This window comes from Suricata suricatta, chromosome 3 (genome assembly GCF_006229205.1).
Source record: "Suricata suricatta isolate VVHF042 chromosome 3, meerkat_22Aug2017_6uvM2_HiC, whole genome shotgun sequence".
Lineage (NCBI taxonomy): Eukaryota > Metazoa > Chordata > Mammalia > Carnivora > Herpestidae > Suricata > Suricata suricatta.
The window spans coordinates 119,743,342-119,762,411 of NC_043702.1; the positions used below are offsets into that span (position 1 = coordinate 119,743,342).

Consider the following 19,070-nt stretch of genomic DNA (forward strand, 5'->3'; position numbering starts at 1 on the left):
CTCGTTTGTCCCGCCGACCTCTCTGGTCTCCTGGACTAGAATCTTCCATGTCTCAGACACTTCCTCCCCATTCCCCGTTGCCAGTTACCGTCCTTGGAGCGTATGTCACTGAGAAGGTATGGCTTCCTCCACACGGTCCACGTGGTCGCTGTCCCTGTGAGTGTCTGTGCCTGCGCGAGCTGGTCCCCTGCACTCACGTGTTCAGGGACCTCTCTCTAGCAGTTGTTGCCTTCCCTCTCCATCTCCGGTCTTCCTTCCTACTAGGTCTTTCTCATCTGGACACTAGCACGCTGTTACTGTCCCTGTGGCCACTGTTGTAAGAATACAGAACAACACCTCTCAACTTTACAGCCCCTTCAAATACCTTCCTCTTTCTCTGCCTCTGTTTACAGCCAGAAGTCCCAGGAGTTGTCTTTCTATACCACTGTCTCTACTTCTTTTCTTGAAGGCCGTTCTAGTCAGGCTGCTCATGACACCACTTCACCAAAGCAGCTCCTGTCAAGCTCACCAGTGATGTCCACGTTGGTACATCTGGTGGTCAGGTTTAAGCCTTCTCTTATGTAACCTGTGTGCAGCGCTTGACCCTTCCTTCTGCTCTTCGTTCCATTGACTTCTAGGCTACCTCTCCCTCTTGTTCTCTTCTAACCTCCCTGGCTGTGCCTTCTCAGGCCCTCTTCGCCCCAGCTTCAGCTGGCTGTGCCCGAGCGGCTAGTCCCCAGGCCTCTTCTCCCCTGTGGCCGTCTCGTCTCAAGACTTTAAATTTGTCGCCCTCTTTAATGTCTAAGTGCCATTCAGGGCGTCTACACTTAAATTCACCCAAACTGGCTCCCACCCATTCCATCCCCTCACCCTACAAGATCTGCTTCCCGTGTAGTTTCCTCGTTTCAGTTTGAATGGCGACTTCATTCTTCAATCTGATGAAGCCAAAAAAACTTGTCATCTCTGACATTTTCCCTTTTTTCATATCCCCATCTCACCCAATAGCAAATTATCAGTATTGCCTCCAGTATAACGGTACGTATTCAGTATGTGTTCAGTATGCACGTATCCAGACCCCAGCCAGTTCTCACCCCCAGAACTGCTCACGCCTGATGCCACCCATTATTGTTTCTTCCCTGGGTTTCCACAGAGAGCATCCCACCGAGCATCTGCCTCCTCCCATGCCTCCCTCCAGTCTGTTGTCCATACTGTAGTCTAAGTGAATGATAAGACAGAAAGGAGATCATGGCACTTCTCTGTACAAACCTTCAAGTGATTAACATTCGTTATATTATGGATTTACTTCCTTGTTTGCTGACTGCCCCCCTTCATGAGCACAGGGACTTTGTAAAGGTAGTGATCTTGTATGTTCTGTTTACCGCTGTCTTGCTTCCTCCTGGAGCAGTGCATGGCACGTATACACAGGCATGTAACAAACAGTTTTCACATAAATCCATGAAAAAATATACCATTTGATTGAAAAACAAGTACTTGCTTAGTAGCTGTAGTTCCAGTCTGTGGAGTTTCATTACCTGTCTTTTATTTATATATATCTTTTAGCTTACTTACAATTTAATCCTCACAGCCACTCTGCATCAACAGCACAAATGAGAAACTGCAGTTTAGGGAGGCCAAATGAATGAATCAAACTCACACAACTAATTATTGATGGACTGTTGCTTTTTCCATCACACTACAGAGGCCTCAAATGTTTGTCTTAAGTGCATCCCTTTAAATGGTGTTATTCCCTGCTAGACAGGGTTTTCTCAAGTACCCTCAAGTTTTCCAATTAAAATAACATGGCAAAAAGTACGGAATACACATCTTATTTCACATAGGTTTGACTGAAGTTTCATGTCAACTCTACTTAGACATCTTCCATGAAAAAGTCTTTGCATCTTCCTTCAGGACTAGTAAACTGTTTAATTCTTACAAAGCCCTGGTTTCTGAGCATTATTTCCTAGTAAATTCAGCATTCTGCATTATTTAAAAGAACTTTTAATAGAAGTGTGTAAGCCAGTATTTATCACAATTATCTTTCTGTGTATAATGTTTTTACTGGTTATTTGATAATTCATATTTTCATGGTCTTTTTTTAAGGACACTGTTGTTAAAATGGTATTAAAGTGCATCAAAACAATACCAAAGATCTCTCTAAGATTATAAAACTTTTAATTTTGTGGAATTATAGTCACATTTAGTTTGGAGGTCCTCATACAATTGTGATATCAATTTAGTACTTTGAATTATTTTTATAAAAGACTTATTTTTTATATATTTTCACTGCTAGAAAATCAATTTGCTGTACTTATGTCTACCTAAAATTAGAAGAGATCTATTAATGGATATTTTTCTTTCCCTGCCTTCCCAGCAAGTTTCCTCCAAGCCTGTACGCTGCCCAGATTTCTAAAGCCCAGCAGGAGGAAATAGCAGGGACTTTCCTAGTTACACTGGATCCACTCATCAGCCAGCTTCTCATGTTCCAGCCTTTTGTGCAGGTGGTTTTGGACAGTCAATTAGGTGAGCTTCAAAACAGATTTTATCTTAAACCCTTTAATAATTATGACTTTAAGAGATAGGGTCATGTCGCACACATAATCAGTTATCCCTTTAAAATTTTTTATTTAAAATTCCTTCTATATTTTTAATGAAAAATACATTCCAAGAAAAGTTATGCCTCTAACTTCTTTACGCATCACAATCAGATTTCTGTTGAAATTATGTACAGTGTATTTGTACTGATTTGTTGTGACTTAGTGAATGTGTTTTTACTACGTCGAGAGCTGCCATGCGAGCTGCAGTTCCCACAGTGCCTCCTGCTGGTCGTCGTCATGGACAAGCTGCCCTCTCAGCCCGAGGACGTGCAGGCCCTGTGGTGCGCGGAACGCCAGCTCCCGGAAGCCAAGCCCAGGTAGCTGACACCGTGGTGGTGAACGTGCAGTCCCGCTGCAGCTGGCTCCGGATGTCCTGTCGTTAGGAATGATTTTGAACTTAAGATCTTCTAGAAAATAATTCCTGTTAGACCTTGTATATATTGCTACTTGTAAATATGGATTCAAGATACGTAAATCTGTAACAGATGCTAAAAATATTTTCAGTGCTTTAGAAGGCTTTGCATAATACTCAGTGTTATAAATGTTGACTGTAATAGGGCAGATGTGATTACTAACATTTAAAAATGAGCTCTGATAAACAGAATGCTAGATGCCTGCCAGTTCTCTCCCAGATTTCACTCATATTTATCCTCCTGGCCGCCGCCAGGCGGTAGTCTCTTACTCCATGGGTTATACCTGCTGTAATGTCCACCCTCTCCTCTAGCCCATGCCGTGTGCCACCTACAGGTTAGTCCACCTGAAGCCCAACCGTGAGCCTTCTGTTCTCAAAAACGAAAGCGTGATGCCAGAACTGCCCAGCTTTGCATCTAAAATCTGTCCTATTATGCCTCCATCACCCATTTTTGTTGCTCATCCTGTCACTTATTTGCTCTGGTCATACTGGTCACTCATGCCTGCCTTTTCCTCATGCTGTCTTCTCTGCCTGTTTACATTTTGCCTATTTCTGATTTGTTATTTCAATCCTCTAGAAGATTTCTTAAGCCATTTCGATCTTAAAATGACCCCTCTCTCTTTTTATTTTAATGTTTATTTGAGAGAGTGAGATACAGAGTATGAGTGAGGGAGGGGCAGAGAGAGAGGGAGACACAGAATCCGAAGCAGGATGCAGGCTCTGGGCTGTCAGCTTATAGCCCAAGCAGGGCTCGAACCTACCAGCTGTGAGATCAGGACCTGAGCTGAAGTCAAGACGCTTTACCGACTGAGCCGCCCAGGGGCTCCAAAATGACTCCTCTCTTATACCTATTTTCTCTTTTATATAAAGTATTTAATACATATTTAAGTTTCAGATTCCTTGATGAATTTTGTCTGTGACTTTGTATAGTTCAGTTTAAAAAAAAAAGGGGGAAAGGTACAGAAAATTCTTCTCTTTTAAGAAGTTTGTCAAACAGTGATTATATTTTATTTTTATGGTTATGTATTCACACTTATTTGAAACTGTTGTTGATATATGCCTGAGACATTTTGCTTTGCTAAAATAGCCCTTCATATGTCATGTTATTCTCATACCTGTTCATTATTAAAATAATAATAATAATGTTCAGTGTTCTCAATGTCCCTGCAGGACATCTCTGCTCAAAGCCATTTTCTACAGTTTTGAGCAGTGTTTTGGTGAACTCTCTCTCCCTGTTCATCTACAAGGAATAAGGAGTAAAGGGCAGGCAGAGGTCGCTGTCACCTTGTATCAGCATGTTTGTGTTCATCTGTGCGCATTTGTTACTTCCTGTCATCCCTCACTGTTTCCTGAACTGGTAAGTGTGCTATGTGCGGGCTAAACTGAGACTACCTTCTACTTTCTTTTCACTGAAGTTTTGATTTATATATAGAAGACAGGAATAGTTAATGTGTATTCTTTTCCAATGTCATTCTCTGAGATTACACATTTCACCCTATAATTCAGCTGTGTCTTAGGAAATGGTAATCCTAGAGTTTTGCAATATTCAGATGTAACGGTCAGCCAAAACATTTGAGAAAATATTTTCGGTGGCAAGATATGGAAAGATCAAGTGAAAAGAGGAAAAATGTTTGGATTTTACCTAATTCAGTTCCATAAAGAGGAGGAGAAGCAAATAGTAGATTATAGTACCAAATCTATAGATCTTAGGCATAATGTTGATTTTCTTTAATGGAATTAAATTAGAAAAGATGTTGAGACAGTTGTGGGGAAGAAATTCTTGGGATTTAGATAGGGATCAGTACCCTTTAAGATGTTTTACAGTGGTTAATATCTAGCACTAGCATCTTTGTGGATCCTAATGATTGAGGAACCACATTTAAAAACCACTTTTGAATCTTCATGGCTCAGTATAATGCTTAACATGCAGTAGGTGGTCAGGAAATGTTGAGGGAATGGTATTACAGGTTCTTTCAGATACTAGAGTTGAGCCTTCCCATTGAGCTTCTGTTGTTATTTAGATTGTGATGGTGTTTTGTTGTTTTATTTTGAGAAATGTAATATTAATAATAATTTATCATGAACTTTCTGTTTTTCATTAGGATGTTGCTCTGTTGAATGCTGTGCTTAGTGCTAATCTGATCACCTCTTTGTTAGCTATGGATGCATGGTGCTTCCTTTCCCGGTACAATGGACTTTTTTGGTTTTTGCATTGATTTATAATAGTAATTGAGAGTAAATGATGTTATAATGTGAATTTAAAGAAAAATTCTGTCTCACTAACCCTTTACTAGCTCCCTCAAATGGTTTGATTTCATATCATAGCACTAAATTAGGAGCTGGGTTCCCTTTTTCGTTTCTGCAGTTCAGGTCAATAGATAACTGTTGCTTAGGTAGTTTCATTTATCGTGGTGTTCCTTGGCCGTAGAGAAAATGGCAGTGTAGAATATTTAGTGCATTTTAGAAGTTCATCTCGTTGCTTTTCTGAATAATTGTATAAATTATTTCATAAAGATTGTCTTCTCTTAAATCACAGATATGGAACTGCTGAACTCTGTGCACACCATGTCACCATAGCGGCTCATCTGGTGAGGAGAATTACAAGGCCTAAAACACCTACTTTCCATGCAGTTCCCTTAAGGATATGATTATCTTAAAGAATGTGAATATCAAAAGGGGAAATATCTTGGTCGCCAAGTTGTTTTGACAGTTTCTTTGCTTTAATTCTGGTGTTATTGAGAAAGATGTACCAGAAACAGTGTAAAACTGGGGAAATTGTCTCATATTTTCAAAATCTTACAGAATTCCATTAATTGTTCTGGGAAAGAAAGACTAGGTTAACTGAGAATAAATTTAAAATTGAATCCAAAGTAGAAAATAAGAAAGTTAGTTGTACTATTGCTTACTGGGAGTTCTTTTTTCTTTCTCTGTTGAATATGACTTAGACACTGTCTCTGAGTCAGAATGATTTGAGAGGAACTGATGTGACAGGGATTTATGCCTTTTGGGAAAAAAATCTTGCTTTGTAAGTGGATACAAAGAGAAAGTGATGTGATGATTTAATCTTTTCAGTGTTGACCTTTTTTTGTTTCCAGATTTTGAGATGTTTGATGTATTCCATATGATATGGTCATAACTTGTTTGTTGTTTTGGGTTTTTTTGTCCCTGACATGTGATAAAGATCTTACGTGGGTCCTTGTGTCTTTCATTTCTGAGTAGCTATTATGTCATATATTTCTTAGTTTACTGCTGAAAGATGTTGTGTTTCATGACCTGAACGCTGGTCCCTAAGTCTCCATGGCTAGTGGTCTGGAGTGCTTACCCACTTCTGAATCCTTTACATGTCTTGCACAAGACAGATCCAAAGTAATTTTTATGTTATATATATTATTTTCTCAAATAAATTAAAGCTCTCCTAGTATATTATATGAATTGATCGCCAGAAAATGGAGCTTATAAAAATTTTTAATGGAGCTTCTTTCTTAGAGTTATACCTACCTCTGCAGTGTTGTGCTTAGATCTTACAAACTTCATGAACTGTCTTTGAGTAGAAGATTAACATACCAAGTTATTATCAGAATAGTAATTCGAAATAGAAATCCCAAAGGGTTGTTTTTATTTTTCTTTATTTTTCCTTCATTTTTGTGTAGTTTTCTAGTTAGTTAGCATATGGTGTAATACTGCTTTCAGGAGTAGAATTTAGTGATTCGTCACTTACATACAATACCCAGTGATCAACACCAAAGAGTTGCTTTTTAAATGCAGTGTGAAATCCTTTTCTCATAAAAATAATTAGGTTAATGGAAGAAAAACAACTTATTTAAGAAAAGCTCTAAATAAAAAATCTGAATTATTTATAATCTTATGTTCCAAAAGTGCTGCTGTTAATATTTTGGTATATGAAAGCTTGTAAAAGCTATGATTTTAAGTTGACTCTCCTCGCCTGTCTTTTCCCAGATAAAATCTTGTCCTGGAGAATGCTACCAGCTGACCAACCTGTCGATACTGTTGAGGCGACTCTTCTTCTTCATGGCCCCACCCCAGCAGGCAAGGACATCCTCCTGGTCCCTGTCTTTGGGTAGCTGAAGAGAATTGGACTCAGACTCTCTGAAAGCTTCCCATTGCCCCATTTTTTGTACATTTAAATGTTGATGTGATCTGAGTATAAATTTTTAATGTACTGATTGCTTATTACTTTTAGATGGGTTTAGATTTTGATGTTGTTAAAGAAAAATCAGAGCCATACAGTGTAGTTAAAGTGATAAAAGTAGATTTTATTCTGGGATTGTTGTTACAGGGAAAAGAGGCCTCAGTGTAGAACTGGGCCTGAGTCTGAATATAGCACAGACTGGTAGGGATTCACATTCAGGGAGCAAGGTGTGGAGCAGTGATGAAAACTACTAAGAGGAAGTGGTGGTTCTTGCTGAATCGACTGGGTAAGATTCTTGCCAAACACAGACCAAGGTGATCACATATCAAGACTGAGGATGCTTTCTAAAGGGACTTAGCAGAATTCTTGCTAAACCTGGATGTTGTCAGCCCAGGGATGGACACAATCCCAGATGGAAGACTAGCATACGGTGTAAAACTGTTTTCAGGAGTAGAATTTAGTGATTCGTCACTTACATACAACACCCAGTGATCAACACCAAAGAGGTGCTTTTTAAATACAGTGCCAAAATCCTTTTCTCATAAAAATAAATAAATAAGTGAAAAGAAGAGACTTGGAAGAAGAGCCTGACTTCAGTTTGGTCAGGAGAGAGCCTTTGTCACTGTCTTTGCTGCAAGTTACAGACAGTCATTGTCTTCCTGAAATCTTGTCTTTCCCCTAGCTTCTCAGACATTTAAGATACCTGACATGAGAAAGTTCTGTATGCCTTTCCCCTTTGAACTTACTGTGAAGACCTAGAATATCATTTATCTCTTTAATGGTGTCTCTTATTTTTTATAGTAAACAAGTTGAACTTTTTTGGGAAAATGCGAAGTATGATGAGCCTTAGTTGTTGGCTGCTGTGAGGAGAAGTGGCTCTGCCATGATAAAGAGACCCTCCGGTTGTGGAGACCCGTGTAGGCCAGTGCGGCCCCTTGGACTGAGCACCTCCCAGCTGCTTCAGGAGCTGCTTTAGGAGCTTTTTTAAAAATATAGGCTCCTGGACCTTCTCCTGGGAATGGGTGGGTGTGGAGTGGGGGCGGTGCAGTGAGGCCCAGTCATTTGCATTGTTACTGCTGTTGGAATTCCACGTGATTCTGACATGGATACAACTTGGGAACCACTAGGTTAGCAAAGGGGGCTTGCATCCTGTCTAACTGTGACCTTGGGCACAGCATCCTTTCCAAACCTCTTTCTCTGTCTATAGAATGGCAGATATGTGTTAACTATTGTGGAAAATTTTGTAAGGACCCAGACGTAATATATGGAAAACACTTAGCATAGTGCCATGCTTAGAAGGGTGTCAATAAACACTGGGAGTCATTTCTGGATAGAGTATTTGCCTCAAGTCCATTCTGCTTTCCTGTCTGAGAGAAGTTGTCCAGCACCAGAGGAGCCCTGCCGCCCTCCTCGCCCCCTTCCTTGCCGGTGGTGCCGAGGCTGAAAGCGCACCGGACCCACCTGCTGGCCTTCTAGAAGACACGGAAGTGTTGCTCTTCTCCCCTCCCGAACTCTGGAAGAGTCATCCGCTCCATGTCCTTTCAGATTTTAGTCCCTTTTATTCACGTCTCAGGGGTCTTTCCCTCGTTTTCTGGTACACTGTTCTCCGTAGAGGCCCGTGAACTGGGAAGCCCTTCCTGAGGGTCCTTTTAACCTACCTCAGTTTTCTCATTTATTAAACGGGAATATAGTTATCCTTTTCCCAGGGTTGTTCTGAAATTTTAACTTGTAGAATAATACCACTCAGGATGAGTGATCTCTAAGTGAGGTCTAGAAACATGGTCGTAAGTGAATGAACTCTAGTTAGTGTTTAGAGATTTCTTAGATACTCCTCAGTTTTGTAAGTTTTTCCAAATAATTGAGGCTATCAGATTTGGAAGTTATGGAAATTTGAGTAGTTACTTTTAACTGTTTCCTTCAGTTATCAAAAGTGGTTTCCTGGTCAGGTTACTGTGCTTACATTTAAAGGGAGGAATCTGAATTTGAATTTTTGTCTGAGAGTCTGTGGGAGTTACTTAATCCTAAAACTGAGGTACTAACCTTCCCTAGACAGAGCTTGAGATATGGAACGTAAGCTGCTTAAAGGGAGCACTTCACAAGTGTTCCTTCTTCTGCCAGGCTCTGCTCTTTCTCGTCCCCCCCGCCCCAGGATGTGATCCCTCTTCCTGAAGGAAGGAGGGAGGGAACGGGCCTTCTTCGAGGTGGACGGAGCTGCGTTCTGGGACTCCAGGCCTTGGAGTGCCCGCGTCAGCCTGTGGTGGGGTACGCGGTGGCGTGTCTATGCTGCACATGAATAAACAGTAGCTCAGGGAGACTCACTGTGACAGATGGCGGGGCCCGGGTCCACACCACATCTGTCTGATTCCGTCCAAAAGCTGTACTTCCCTTGCTCCCGGCTCCTCCCCCAGTTCTGCTCCGGGCAGCTGCTCTGGGGCTTCCTGACTGCAGTCTGCCGGGCTGCCTCCTTGTCCCTGTAACTGAGAAGTCTGCTTTCCTTGTTGAGGTGTGTAGAGCTTGCTGATGAGTTTTAAATAGTGTTTTATTAAAAAGAAAAAACCCGGAAACCACTGTGCTATATCATGATACCAGAAAAAACATATAATCTAATAGAAAGTACAATTAATTAAAATGAAAGGTGCTACCTAAGGGGTACCAAAACTGGCACAAATCAGGTTTTGTTGGTGTTCATAGCTTAGGAAATCATTTGGGGGGGCCGGGTATGGGGTGGGCACAGGGGGGAGCAGGGCAAGCTGTTGGAGGTGGAGGTGTTTGTGATACAGGCTAAAGGATGGGGGGAGGAGGGGCGGCTGCGACAGGGGCAAAGGTGGGAGAGCACGTGCTGGGTAAAAGGAGAGACAAGCAGCGAAGCTGGAAATAATTACTTGTTTGCACATAGGATGGTATCTTTTTTAAAGGTCAAGTAAAAACCCAGATTCTGTATCAGTGATGCAGCATTAACATAAGTGAAAATGGTTAATCCCAGTACAGTGATATTTTACTTAAAAAAAAGTGTGGCAATAATTTGGGGAGAACTGCCAGTAAATAGGGTGATTAAAATGTACTTCTGTTTCAATATGTAGAGTAATTATTGATATCCTGTTATATTTTTCAGTGTGTCACTGCTAATAATATTTGTTTTATAGAAACAAGCAAAAGTACAAGGTTACTGAGAAGAGAGGATTTAATATACCTGGTTTAAGTATGCTGATAGTTGTGCTGCCATTTTTATGTAAAATAAAAAGTACTATCAAAAGAAAAAAGTACTATAATTATTTGCATTTTAAGCCCACTGTTGTATTTTTCCTCTCTTCTCAATTTTAATAAGGGAAGTCCTAAGTCTTTACAAATTATTCACTTCTCCCTCACTCCTTACGAACTATTGTTAGCACTGGCATTTTTAAATTTTTTAAAAAGTTTTATTTATTTATTTTGGGAAAGAGCATGGGGGAGGGGCAGAGAAAGGGGGAGAGAGAGAATCCCAAGCAGGTTCCACACTGTCCATGCAGAGTCCACTGTGGGGCTCAAACCCATGAACCAGGAGATCATGACCTGAGCTGAAATCAAGAGTCAGACACTTAACCAAGTCACCCCAGTGCTTCTAAATATTTAAAATTGTATTGAGACCAGGGTTTTCAAACTCAGAATAGTAAATAAATCACTCTGTCTATGTAACAAATTTTATCAGCACCTACCCTTTTATGTTGTCCAGGGCATTATTATTTATGATAATAATAATAGTAATTAAATATAATAATTTTTATTTTGGGAAGGGAATTCATTCACTGGATTTTATTATAAAGAAAGGTCATGTTCAGCGGATGGTTTCAGTTGGCACAGTTCTCTGGGCTCTCCTGATGCAGTTTGGTGTCACGACTGAAGTTGCTTATGATAATAGACGCAGGTCACCAGAGGATCCATTTTTCTGGCTTTATCAGCTGTCCCAGATGATAGCCACACAAGTTCCTTGTTTTGACAGACATTGTCTGTAAACAAAATCCAAATATAAATATATAATGTAAGACAATTACTCTGTCAAATTTCATGTGGCAGAGTTATTTTAATACAGAAAGTTTTCATTAAGTAGATTTGAGATACTAAAAATTGAATTATTCTTCTTAAAAAATTACATTAATATGCTTCCTAGATTATACTTTAGAAATTCAGCACACCATTATTTTTGCTGTTTTTCCATCAGAAAATAGTATTTTAACTTAAAAAAAAAGTTTTTTTTAATGTTTGTGTTCTGCTTTTAGTCTGCTGATGCTTCATTTTAACAAACTGGTGCTATTTTTCTGTTAACTTGGCAAAGTCTTTGAATTATTTCAGTGGTAGAATGGATTTGCTAGCCACATGGCTCTGGACTGGTGGCTTACATTTGTGAAACAAATTCTGTGTGTCTTCTGAGAGCAAAGCCAACTAGCCCAGTGGAAGATTGAACCGATGACCTTTGCTTCTTTCTGTAGGTCCTCTGTTCTAGTCAGGTGAGATAATAGTAAGCTGCCAAGGTTGGCCGAGTCGGTCTTTTGGCCTCCCTTGGTTGCTTTTGACCTAACCGAACAAGGTCATGAGCACACATGTTCTTAGGAAAACAGTAGACTTAGTGGGAAGCATAAAATAGCTACCTGAGGAATAATGAACTATTTTTAACATCTCAGTGCCTTCGTGTCACGTTCCACTTAAACAGTGTTTTGCATTTGCAAACAAATGCAACAACAGCAGATATAATGCATGTTCGTGTAAGTTACCTTGGTCTGGTCCTTGTGATATTAGTACTCAGTTTAAAACTTTTTAAAAAAATAAAACACGGGAGCCAGTTCTCAGCTTTTGTACATCCATTCATCAGATTGTTTTATGTTACTCTTCAATTTATTTCAGGTGGAGTTTATCCAGAAATTTTCCCCAAAAGAAGCAGAAAATCTGTCTCTGTGGCAGTATATTTCCTTCCAGGCGTTACCTGCCGACCTTAGGAAACAAACCGCACAAGAGGTCCTCAGAGTAGGCATTGCCCAGTGTAAGGAGTGGCTGAGCAGTAGTCGGACTTTGGGAGAACTTGAGTCTCTGGTAAGAAAAGAATTTTGATTGATTTGGTAGCTGTTTATTGAGCACTGTTGAAGGTACTAGTGATGGGTTGTTAATAAGAAGAATACAGTCTCTTCCCTCAGGTTAGAAACTAGCAGGCTTTCAGATTCTACCTTGTAAAAGGGTCTGTGAGAAACTTACTGTTATCTTGATGTAAGTTATATTGGGGGGTGGAGGGTCTGCAGTTCAAGACACACTGGATCAAGATGAAACTCCTTATGATTTATTTCATTTACAGTATTTTTGCTAACACATCATTAGATTAGGCAGACAGGATTCTTCCATTTGACAAAATACAACCCTCATTTTATACACACCTATGCTGAGCCTTTATGTAGCTTTCTATTGTTCCCTCTTAAAATAATGAAATATAAAAGAAATTAATCTATAAGAAGTAAGAAATACATGATTTTTTAAAATTGACTGAAAATTGACTAAACTACATGTGGTTCAATTTTCCAGTTTAGTATCATTTCTTCCGTTTTTCATCCATTCGTCCAGCAAACATATTTGAACACTCTTATATTTTGAACTGTGCCAAGTACTATTCTAGGCTTTGGGGATAGATCAGGGAACAAAACAAAAATTCCTGTTCTCATGAAGTGACATTCTGTCTCAGCTGTGGTTAGTAAAATAAGTAATAAATATATATGCAAGTGTGTTAGATCAGTTTGGGATAAGTAGAGAAAAGTCAAGCAGGACGGGGACGGCATTCAAGGGGTAAGGAGCATATCTGCCATTTTAAGTTACAAGGGCAGGGCTTTCTTGAGGCTTCGATCTCCGCACTGAGTGTAAGTGTTCAGACACTCTGTTCTATTCATGGTGCTTAATCAGGATAATTTAAGACATATACATATATTCAAAGGAAATACAAGGCTTTATTTGTATTTATTTTGAGAAAACTTTGAAATACACAGGAGTGGCTTAGATTGTTCAGGTTTTCCTTTATTGTGCTATTTTGTAGTTAAAGTTAAAAGTCTTTTGTATTAGGTAAAATAATGCACCGGTTTTCTAAAATTGAATATAACTTTGCCCTGACGAAAACTTTATTTCAGCAGGTCATTTTACAGGCTTATTTGTAGAAGGAAATAGGTAAATCTTAAATAAAAAGCTGTGTAGTAAGCCTTCAAACTTAAACGTTGTTGAAGTGTAATGGATTAAAGGCGTTGTTACTAATCATTATGTGCTCAGCCCATTGCACCCCTGGCGAGTCAGAGAGTAAGATTCCAGATATAGATAAGAGTGAATCCAGAAAAGATGGTTTTTAGTTTCAAATTCTAGATAGTGGACTTCTCAAGTATTGTATTTACTTATTGAATGCAGAGTGTTGCTGAAATATTTAGATTAATTATGAAACAACAGTAAAAAATCTAGTAATGTTAAAAGATTCCTAGGTGCATCATGTGAAAAAAACCAGAATTTTTACTTGATGAATAGTATAAAATTAGCTAGATTATACTGATAGCCTGTATCATTGTATTAAAATACAGTACTGTTTCCATTTTGATATTAAATTTTAACCTAAAAGGAAAAAATGTGTAGAAAATGAAGATGTTTCTGCATATAAGGAAAATTATTTTTAATAAAATGTATTAATGAAGTAGCTGAAAAGGTGGCACTGGGTCTTCGAATATAATTTTGGTGCTGGGTTTTATGCAGACTTACAAGTGAGTCATAACCTCTGGGGCCTCAGCTCATTTAGGCTGGGAGCTAACTCCTTCCTTGCCCTGTCTCCACGGTAGAACACACAGCTCTCTGCTTTGCTGGCTGTATGTAATTCTGCGTGTGAATCTCTGGACCCTGCCCAGCGGAATGCGCTTGCAGAGATTGGGAAGCAGCTTTGGGCGTTTTTAAATGCTAAACTGGTAAGGAAAGCAGCTGATCATTTCTCTGAAGAACAAATAAAATATTGAAAAAAGAGAATAGCACCCAGATTTCCCTGTAGAGTCAAATGTATGTAATTTCTTTAGGTGCTTGTAGAACTTGCAGTTAGAACTTAAAATACCTATTTGTGCTCTTTCAACCAGTTCTTTTTGAGCTTGACAGGACTCCCTTAGTAAAACTAGAGCCCAGTAGAGTGACTGACCTTGACCGTGCAGCTAACTATTTTCATGGCCATTTGGACCCTGTTTAAAAAAAATCAAACCCTTGTATTGTTTCTTTTCTCTCTTGGGCTAATATAGCCTGTTTCTGTGGTTCTGGGGTCTTCCAGGAAATCTTTGGGGCAGTTGAGAGTAACCTGGCATAAAGGCAGCAGGGACAAGTGGATGGCTATGGCTGCTTCGTGTTCCTCTTCCCCAGCCATGGCAGAGGCCAGGTGACGGTCGGGCTAGAATTGGGATAGGTGTCCCACTGATTATTGTGGTTTACAAATGACATTTAGTTTAAAAATATAAGCATGACATTTGTTTTATTTGGCTGAGTAGTGCCAACCCCTGGAAGCTGAAGGCACCATTCACCCTTTTGGTAAATAATAGAAATGGTTTTGCAGATAATGTTCTTTCATTAAAGTTTACATATGGTTAAATTTCCCTTATGTAGTATCTTAACTTCAGGAAGTGCTCTTCCCTGATCCTCACAAATCATTCAGTAAATATTCATTGAGGATCTCTCTCCTGGTGATATAGCTTACCATATCATGATAGAAACAACAGTTACAGAGAAGAGAAATGGAATTTTAAGAACATTAAGGCATATGCAGTTTTTCAGTGGCAAACAAAAGCAATTAGATCTCCATCTGAATTCAATTTCCTGGTCATGTGATCTTGAGCAAATTATTTACCCTTTCTGCCCCTTTTTCTTAATTATTAGTATAGTAAAGTGAGGGTAAAAAGAGCTACTTCATGGAGTTTTAAGGTATATGTGAGCTAGTATAAAGCATATTACTTGGTATGTAATAAATGCTCATTAAAAGGTAGCTATTTTCATGTAATTGAAAATTTTCACCATAATTAATTTGTGTTTTCTATTTAAGGTAACAGGTCAACCTTATGTTCAGCAGACACTTAGCCTTTTATTTTCACTGTTGGGATTTTTAGTTCAAGTTCTAGATCCTCATCTGATAAGTCAGGTAAGAAGAGTGAACAAGCTGATACTTTGCTGAGGAAATTATTGAACCGGTATGACTTAAAATAGCTTTCTAGAAATAGTCCTTTTTAGTGATTTGTTGCTCAGTTTGCTTATTACTCCTTTCCTGTTGAACTGAACGTAAATGTCACAGATTTGCTTACCTTAGGGAGGTCTCATCATTTCCTTCACTTGTCCAGTAGAGCATGGTTAGGATACAGGGCTGTTGATTCAGACTGTATCTGTTCTTCCCTGTCTCCCTGATACCAAATAGTCTAAACTTTAACTGCCCTAGAGCATCCCTGAGGCCAGGAGGCGTAGTTCATGTGTGAGCCCTGCATGGGCATACCATGTTCAAAGTTATTTCAGCAGCTGCAGGAGTGTGGAATATAACTGGCGTGGAATTAAGGATAATCTTCATGGTTTCTTTAAAAAAAATGATTTTGAAGTAAAGGACTACTGAATTTTCTCTCTGGCCCCCAGCTTGCGTGGCTGGGGCAGGCAGAACGAGGTCACTGTTGGGGGGATCCTTTTGATGTTGCCTAGTTATAGCCTGCTTTTGGAGTTTCTAAGCTGATGCAGTGGCAGAGAGGAAAAGCCAAAGGGGCTTTGGAATTAGTCCATCCTGGACAGAACTGATCCCCTAACTCAAGAGTTGGCTTAAGTTTACAGGCATGTAAGAAATAAATGGTTATGAGGTAAAACTAATCATTTCTATTTAGGGGGAGGATGGAAGAAATAATACCCTCTCACAGGACTGTATATGCTAGAAAGCGGAACTACTAACGCTGTGTTTTAGTAGCCTGGTTAGTGGTGGTACACATGCACAACTGAGCGTTAACAAATACATACTAGTTCGGTGTAGTTTTAAAGTATGATAATATGTGTAACATGGATTAATGAAATTACAGAGAATGAGAGTACAGTAAAGTCATGGACTCAGACTTTGTGGATTCTAAGGGTTCTAATAATCTTTTGAAAAATCAAATAGGGATAATTTTGGTAGAATTGTGTCTACCTTTAAAAACCCACATAACTAAAGCTCTGAAATTTCAACATAAGTAGATTTGTTCATTTAGGTGTTGCTTTGTTTATAGGAGACTTTTATCTTATGTTCCTTTAAAACAGGAGTTGGCAAACTATGGCTTCATGGTGAGGTTCTCCCCTCCTGTTTATAGGATAAGAGCTAAGGATGATTTTTACATTTTTAAAGGTTTGTAAAATAAAAACTAAAAAGTAAAAAAAAGAATATGCAGCAGGGAACATATTACCTACAAAGCCTAAAATATGGTAACCTGGCCCTTCATAGAAAGTTTGCCGATCCCTGCTTTAATTAATGAACTTGCCTTACTGGAATCCAAAATACAGAACAATCCTTTTAAGGATTTGAAAGGAGAGCACTGGTATATAGTTTTTCAGGAACATACCTTTTTTTTTTTCTTTTTCTTTTTTTACAGCAGTTGGTAGGATGTAATAATTGGGTGAGTCATTTGTTTTATTCAAATTCGACTTGTGACGCTTAGGCTTTGTAGAGTGTTCAGCTGTTCTGGGTTTTGTTGTGTTTCCCCGCCTACATTTCCATCAAAATCTTACTCATTAGGTCTCTACAAATATTTGTTTTCATTTATAACTGTTGTTTGGTCTTTGTCACTTTAGGTAGTAACTTTGCAGAGCTCCCTGCTTAGACTAGAGCCTCCTGACCATGTTTGTTTGGCAGTGCTGGATTTCGTGTCTTCTCTGGGAAAATGTTTTATACCTCAAGCTGTCCAGGTAATACTCTTCATTCTTTTGTTCCCCAAATTCCTTTAATTCTTTTGTTAATAAAATCTCTGTAAGAATTACTAAAATCTTCAGGTTTCTGATTTGTCTGAAATTTTGTGGATTGGTTTTTTTTTTTTTCCCTCCCCCATTTGGAGGTGCCTCAAAGGGCCGTGCTGTGAGGGGATGTTTGCACTCAGCGAAAGAAACGCAGGATGGGGCCCAGAAGGACCGACTGAAATGGGACCAGGGATACTTCCATTAAGTCCTCTGTTGTCCCTCACAGCCCAAGAATCAGCTTGGCCTTTCTAGAAGTGGTGTGTTTCCCCTACCCTGGAAGAATAGTTTTGTTCTTTCTCAGAGTGGTCTCTTCCCAGTCCCCTGAAGGAGCTGACTCCCATCTGTGTCCTCCTCCCAAAATGGTCTCCTGCTCCGCCCCCCCCGCCCCCCGTGCTACTCCTTCCTTCTACCAACAACTGCGTTCTTTCCCGGTAAAATGCTCTCCTCCACCTACTCCTGGGATGGTCTCGCTCTACTTCTCAGGCTGGGGCGCTCTCTGGCTTGTCCACCCACTGCCCGGTGAGAGTGAACCCGCCCCCTCTCGGCCCCAGCTGCAAGGTCCTGCCGGCCTGCCCCCTGCCGCGGCTCACAGGGTCCTTGGCCACCGTGAAGAGGAGGTCTCCCTCGCGGTTGTACTTAATCCGCGTAATGGACCGCTCATGGCCCTGCAGCAGGATCAGCTTCATGCCGGCGCCAACGCGAGATGAAATTTCGTGGATTGTTGACAGTGAAAGTTGGGGGAGAAATGTATTTTGTGAAGAGAGGGTGACTCTCAAAATAGAACTCTTTTTTTTTTTTTTTTAGAAAAATATATTTTGAAATACACATAATTTAGAGTTGGCAGCAGTAGTCCGAGAGTCTCATTCCAGTTGGGCTTTAGCACACCATGTCCCTGAGGAAGGAAGACAGTTCTTCTAGGGAACAGTATATAATGAGGAAATTGGGTAATTTACCAAAGCTGTATATACTCGTGGTTTTATATCCATGAAAAAGAACTTGTTTTTTAAGATACTTTTTTTGAAAATGTTGTGAAGCATATTTAACTGACAAACGGGCATTTACTTATAAACTGTGCCGCAGGGGCCTGGCAGTGCGCTACTTAATTTCCAGATCCACAGCCCACAGCGAAAACGGATCATCCTAAACTGATTGTTGCCTGCCTTAGTGCCTTACTACTGTGGTTAACCTAGATAGATGGCGTTTTTCTTTTTCACTTCCACGGGAGAGGTTATAAAAAGCTCACTCACTGATGAGAACTTTGTCATGTAATTGGAGCAGAAATATGATGGATGTTATCTCAATAGATATTAACATCTTTGAACTAAATTTAACTGGCTAGTTTCTAAAGGGCTCTTGTCTGCTTACAGGTGACTGATATCATACTGTTTCCATCATACAAGGTTATGTTTCATGAGAGAAATGTAGATGTTGACAGCTTCTTTTAAACTCTGGAAAAAGTATTCAAAGATCCTTGCATTTGAGCTATCTTCTTTTTAGCATAAAATAAATTCCGAAATACTGTTTCATTCATGCATAGCTATGGACCTGATGGGCCCAGACCCTGTGGAACAAATGATTTATTAGCAGAAATTATATATTCCCTAGAGCAAAGATCTGAAAAATTTGGTGGATTCATTAGCATATAAGAACCTTTAAAGCCAGGAGATGAGATTTTATTCAAGAAAAAATTTGCTGTCTGTCAGGTGCTGTTTTAATCACTGGGGATTCGTTAATGAACCAAACTAATAACTATGCACCCTTAGCCTGTTGGAAGGCAACTAAGAAGGAAAGACGTAGCGTATGAAATATTGTAGGTGCTCTGGAGAGAAAGCAGGCAAGGATGGGGAAGACAATGCGTATGTGGGGGCACAGTTTTACCGGGGTTATCGGCAGTGGCATCCTCACCCAGGTGAGCTCTGAGTGAGATCCCGAAGCCGAGAGAGCAAGCCACGCCGGTGTCTGGGGGAAGCGC

The 19,070-nt window shown here is 39.8% G+C and overlaps 1 protein-coding gene across 5 annotated transcripts in view; it reads left to right on the forward strand.

Annotated features, from left to right (window-relative positions):
- Positions 1-19,070, forward strand: part of C3H1orf112 (chromosome 3 C1orf112 homolog) — a 42,316-nt gene that overhangs the window by 18,559 nt on the left and 4,687 nt on the right. For all 5 annotated transcript variants that reach the window (XM_029934993.1, XM_029934994.1, XM_029934995.1 and 2 more), the window contains 10 exons: positions 2,351-2,499; positions 2,761-2,890; positions 4,156-4,342; positions 5,088-5,170; positions 5,522-5,573; positions 6,943-7,032; positions 12,011-12,196; positions 13,957-14,079; positions 15,189-15,284; positions 16,937-17,050. In XM_029934993.1, coding sequence (XP_029790853.1) covers positions 2,351-2,499; positions 2,761-2,890; positions 4,156-4,342; positions 5,088-5,170; positions 5,522-5,573; positions 6,943-7,032; positions 12,011-12,196; positions 13,957-14,079; positions 15,189-15,284; positions 16,937-17,050 — 1,210 coding nt within the window. The remainder of the gene's footprint in view (positions 1-2,350; positions 2,500-2,760; positions 2,891-4,155; positions 4,343-5,087; positions 5,171-5,521; positions 5,574-6,942; positions 7,033-12,010; positions 12,197-13,956; positions 14,080-15,188; positions 15,285-16,936; positions 17,051-19,070) is intronic.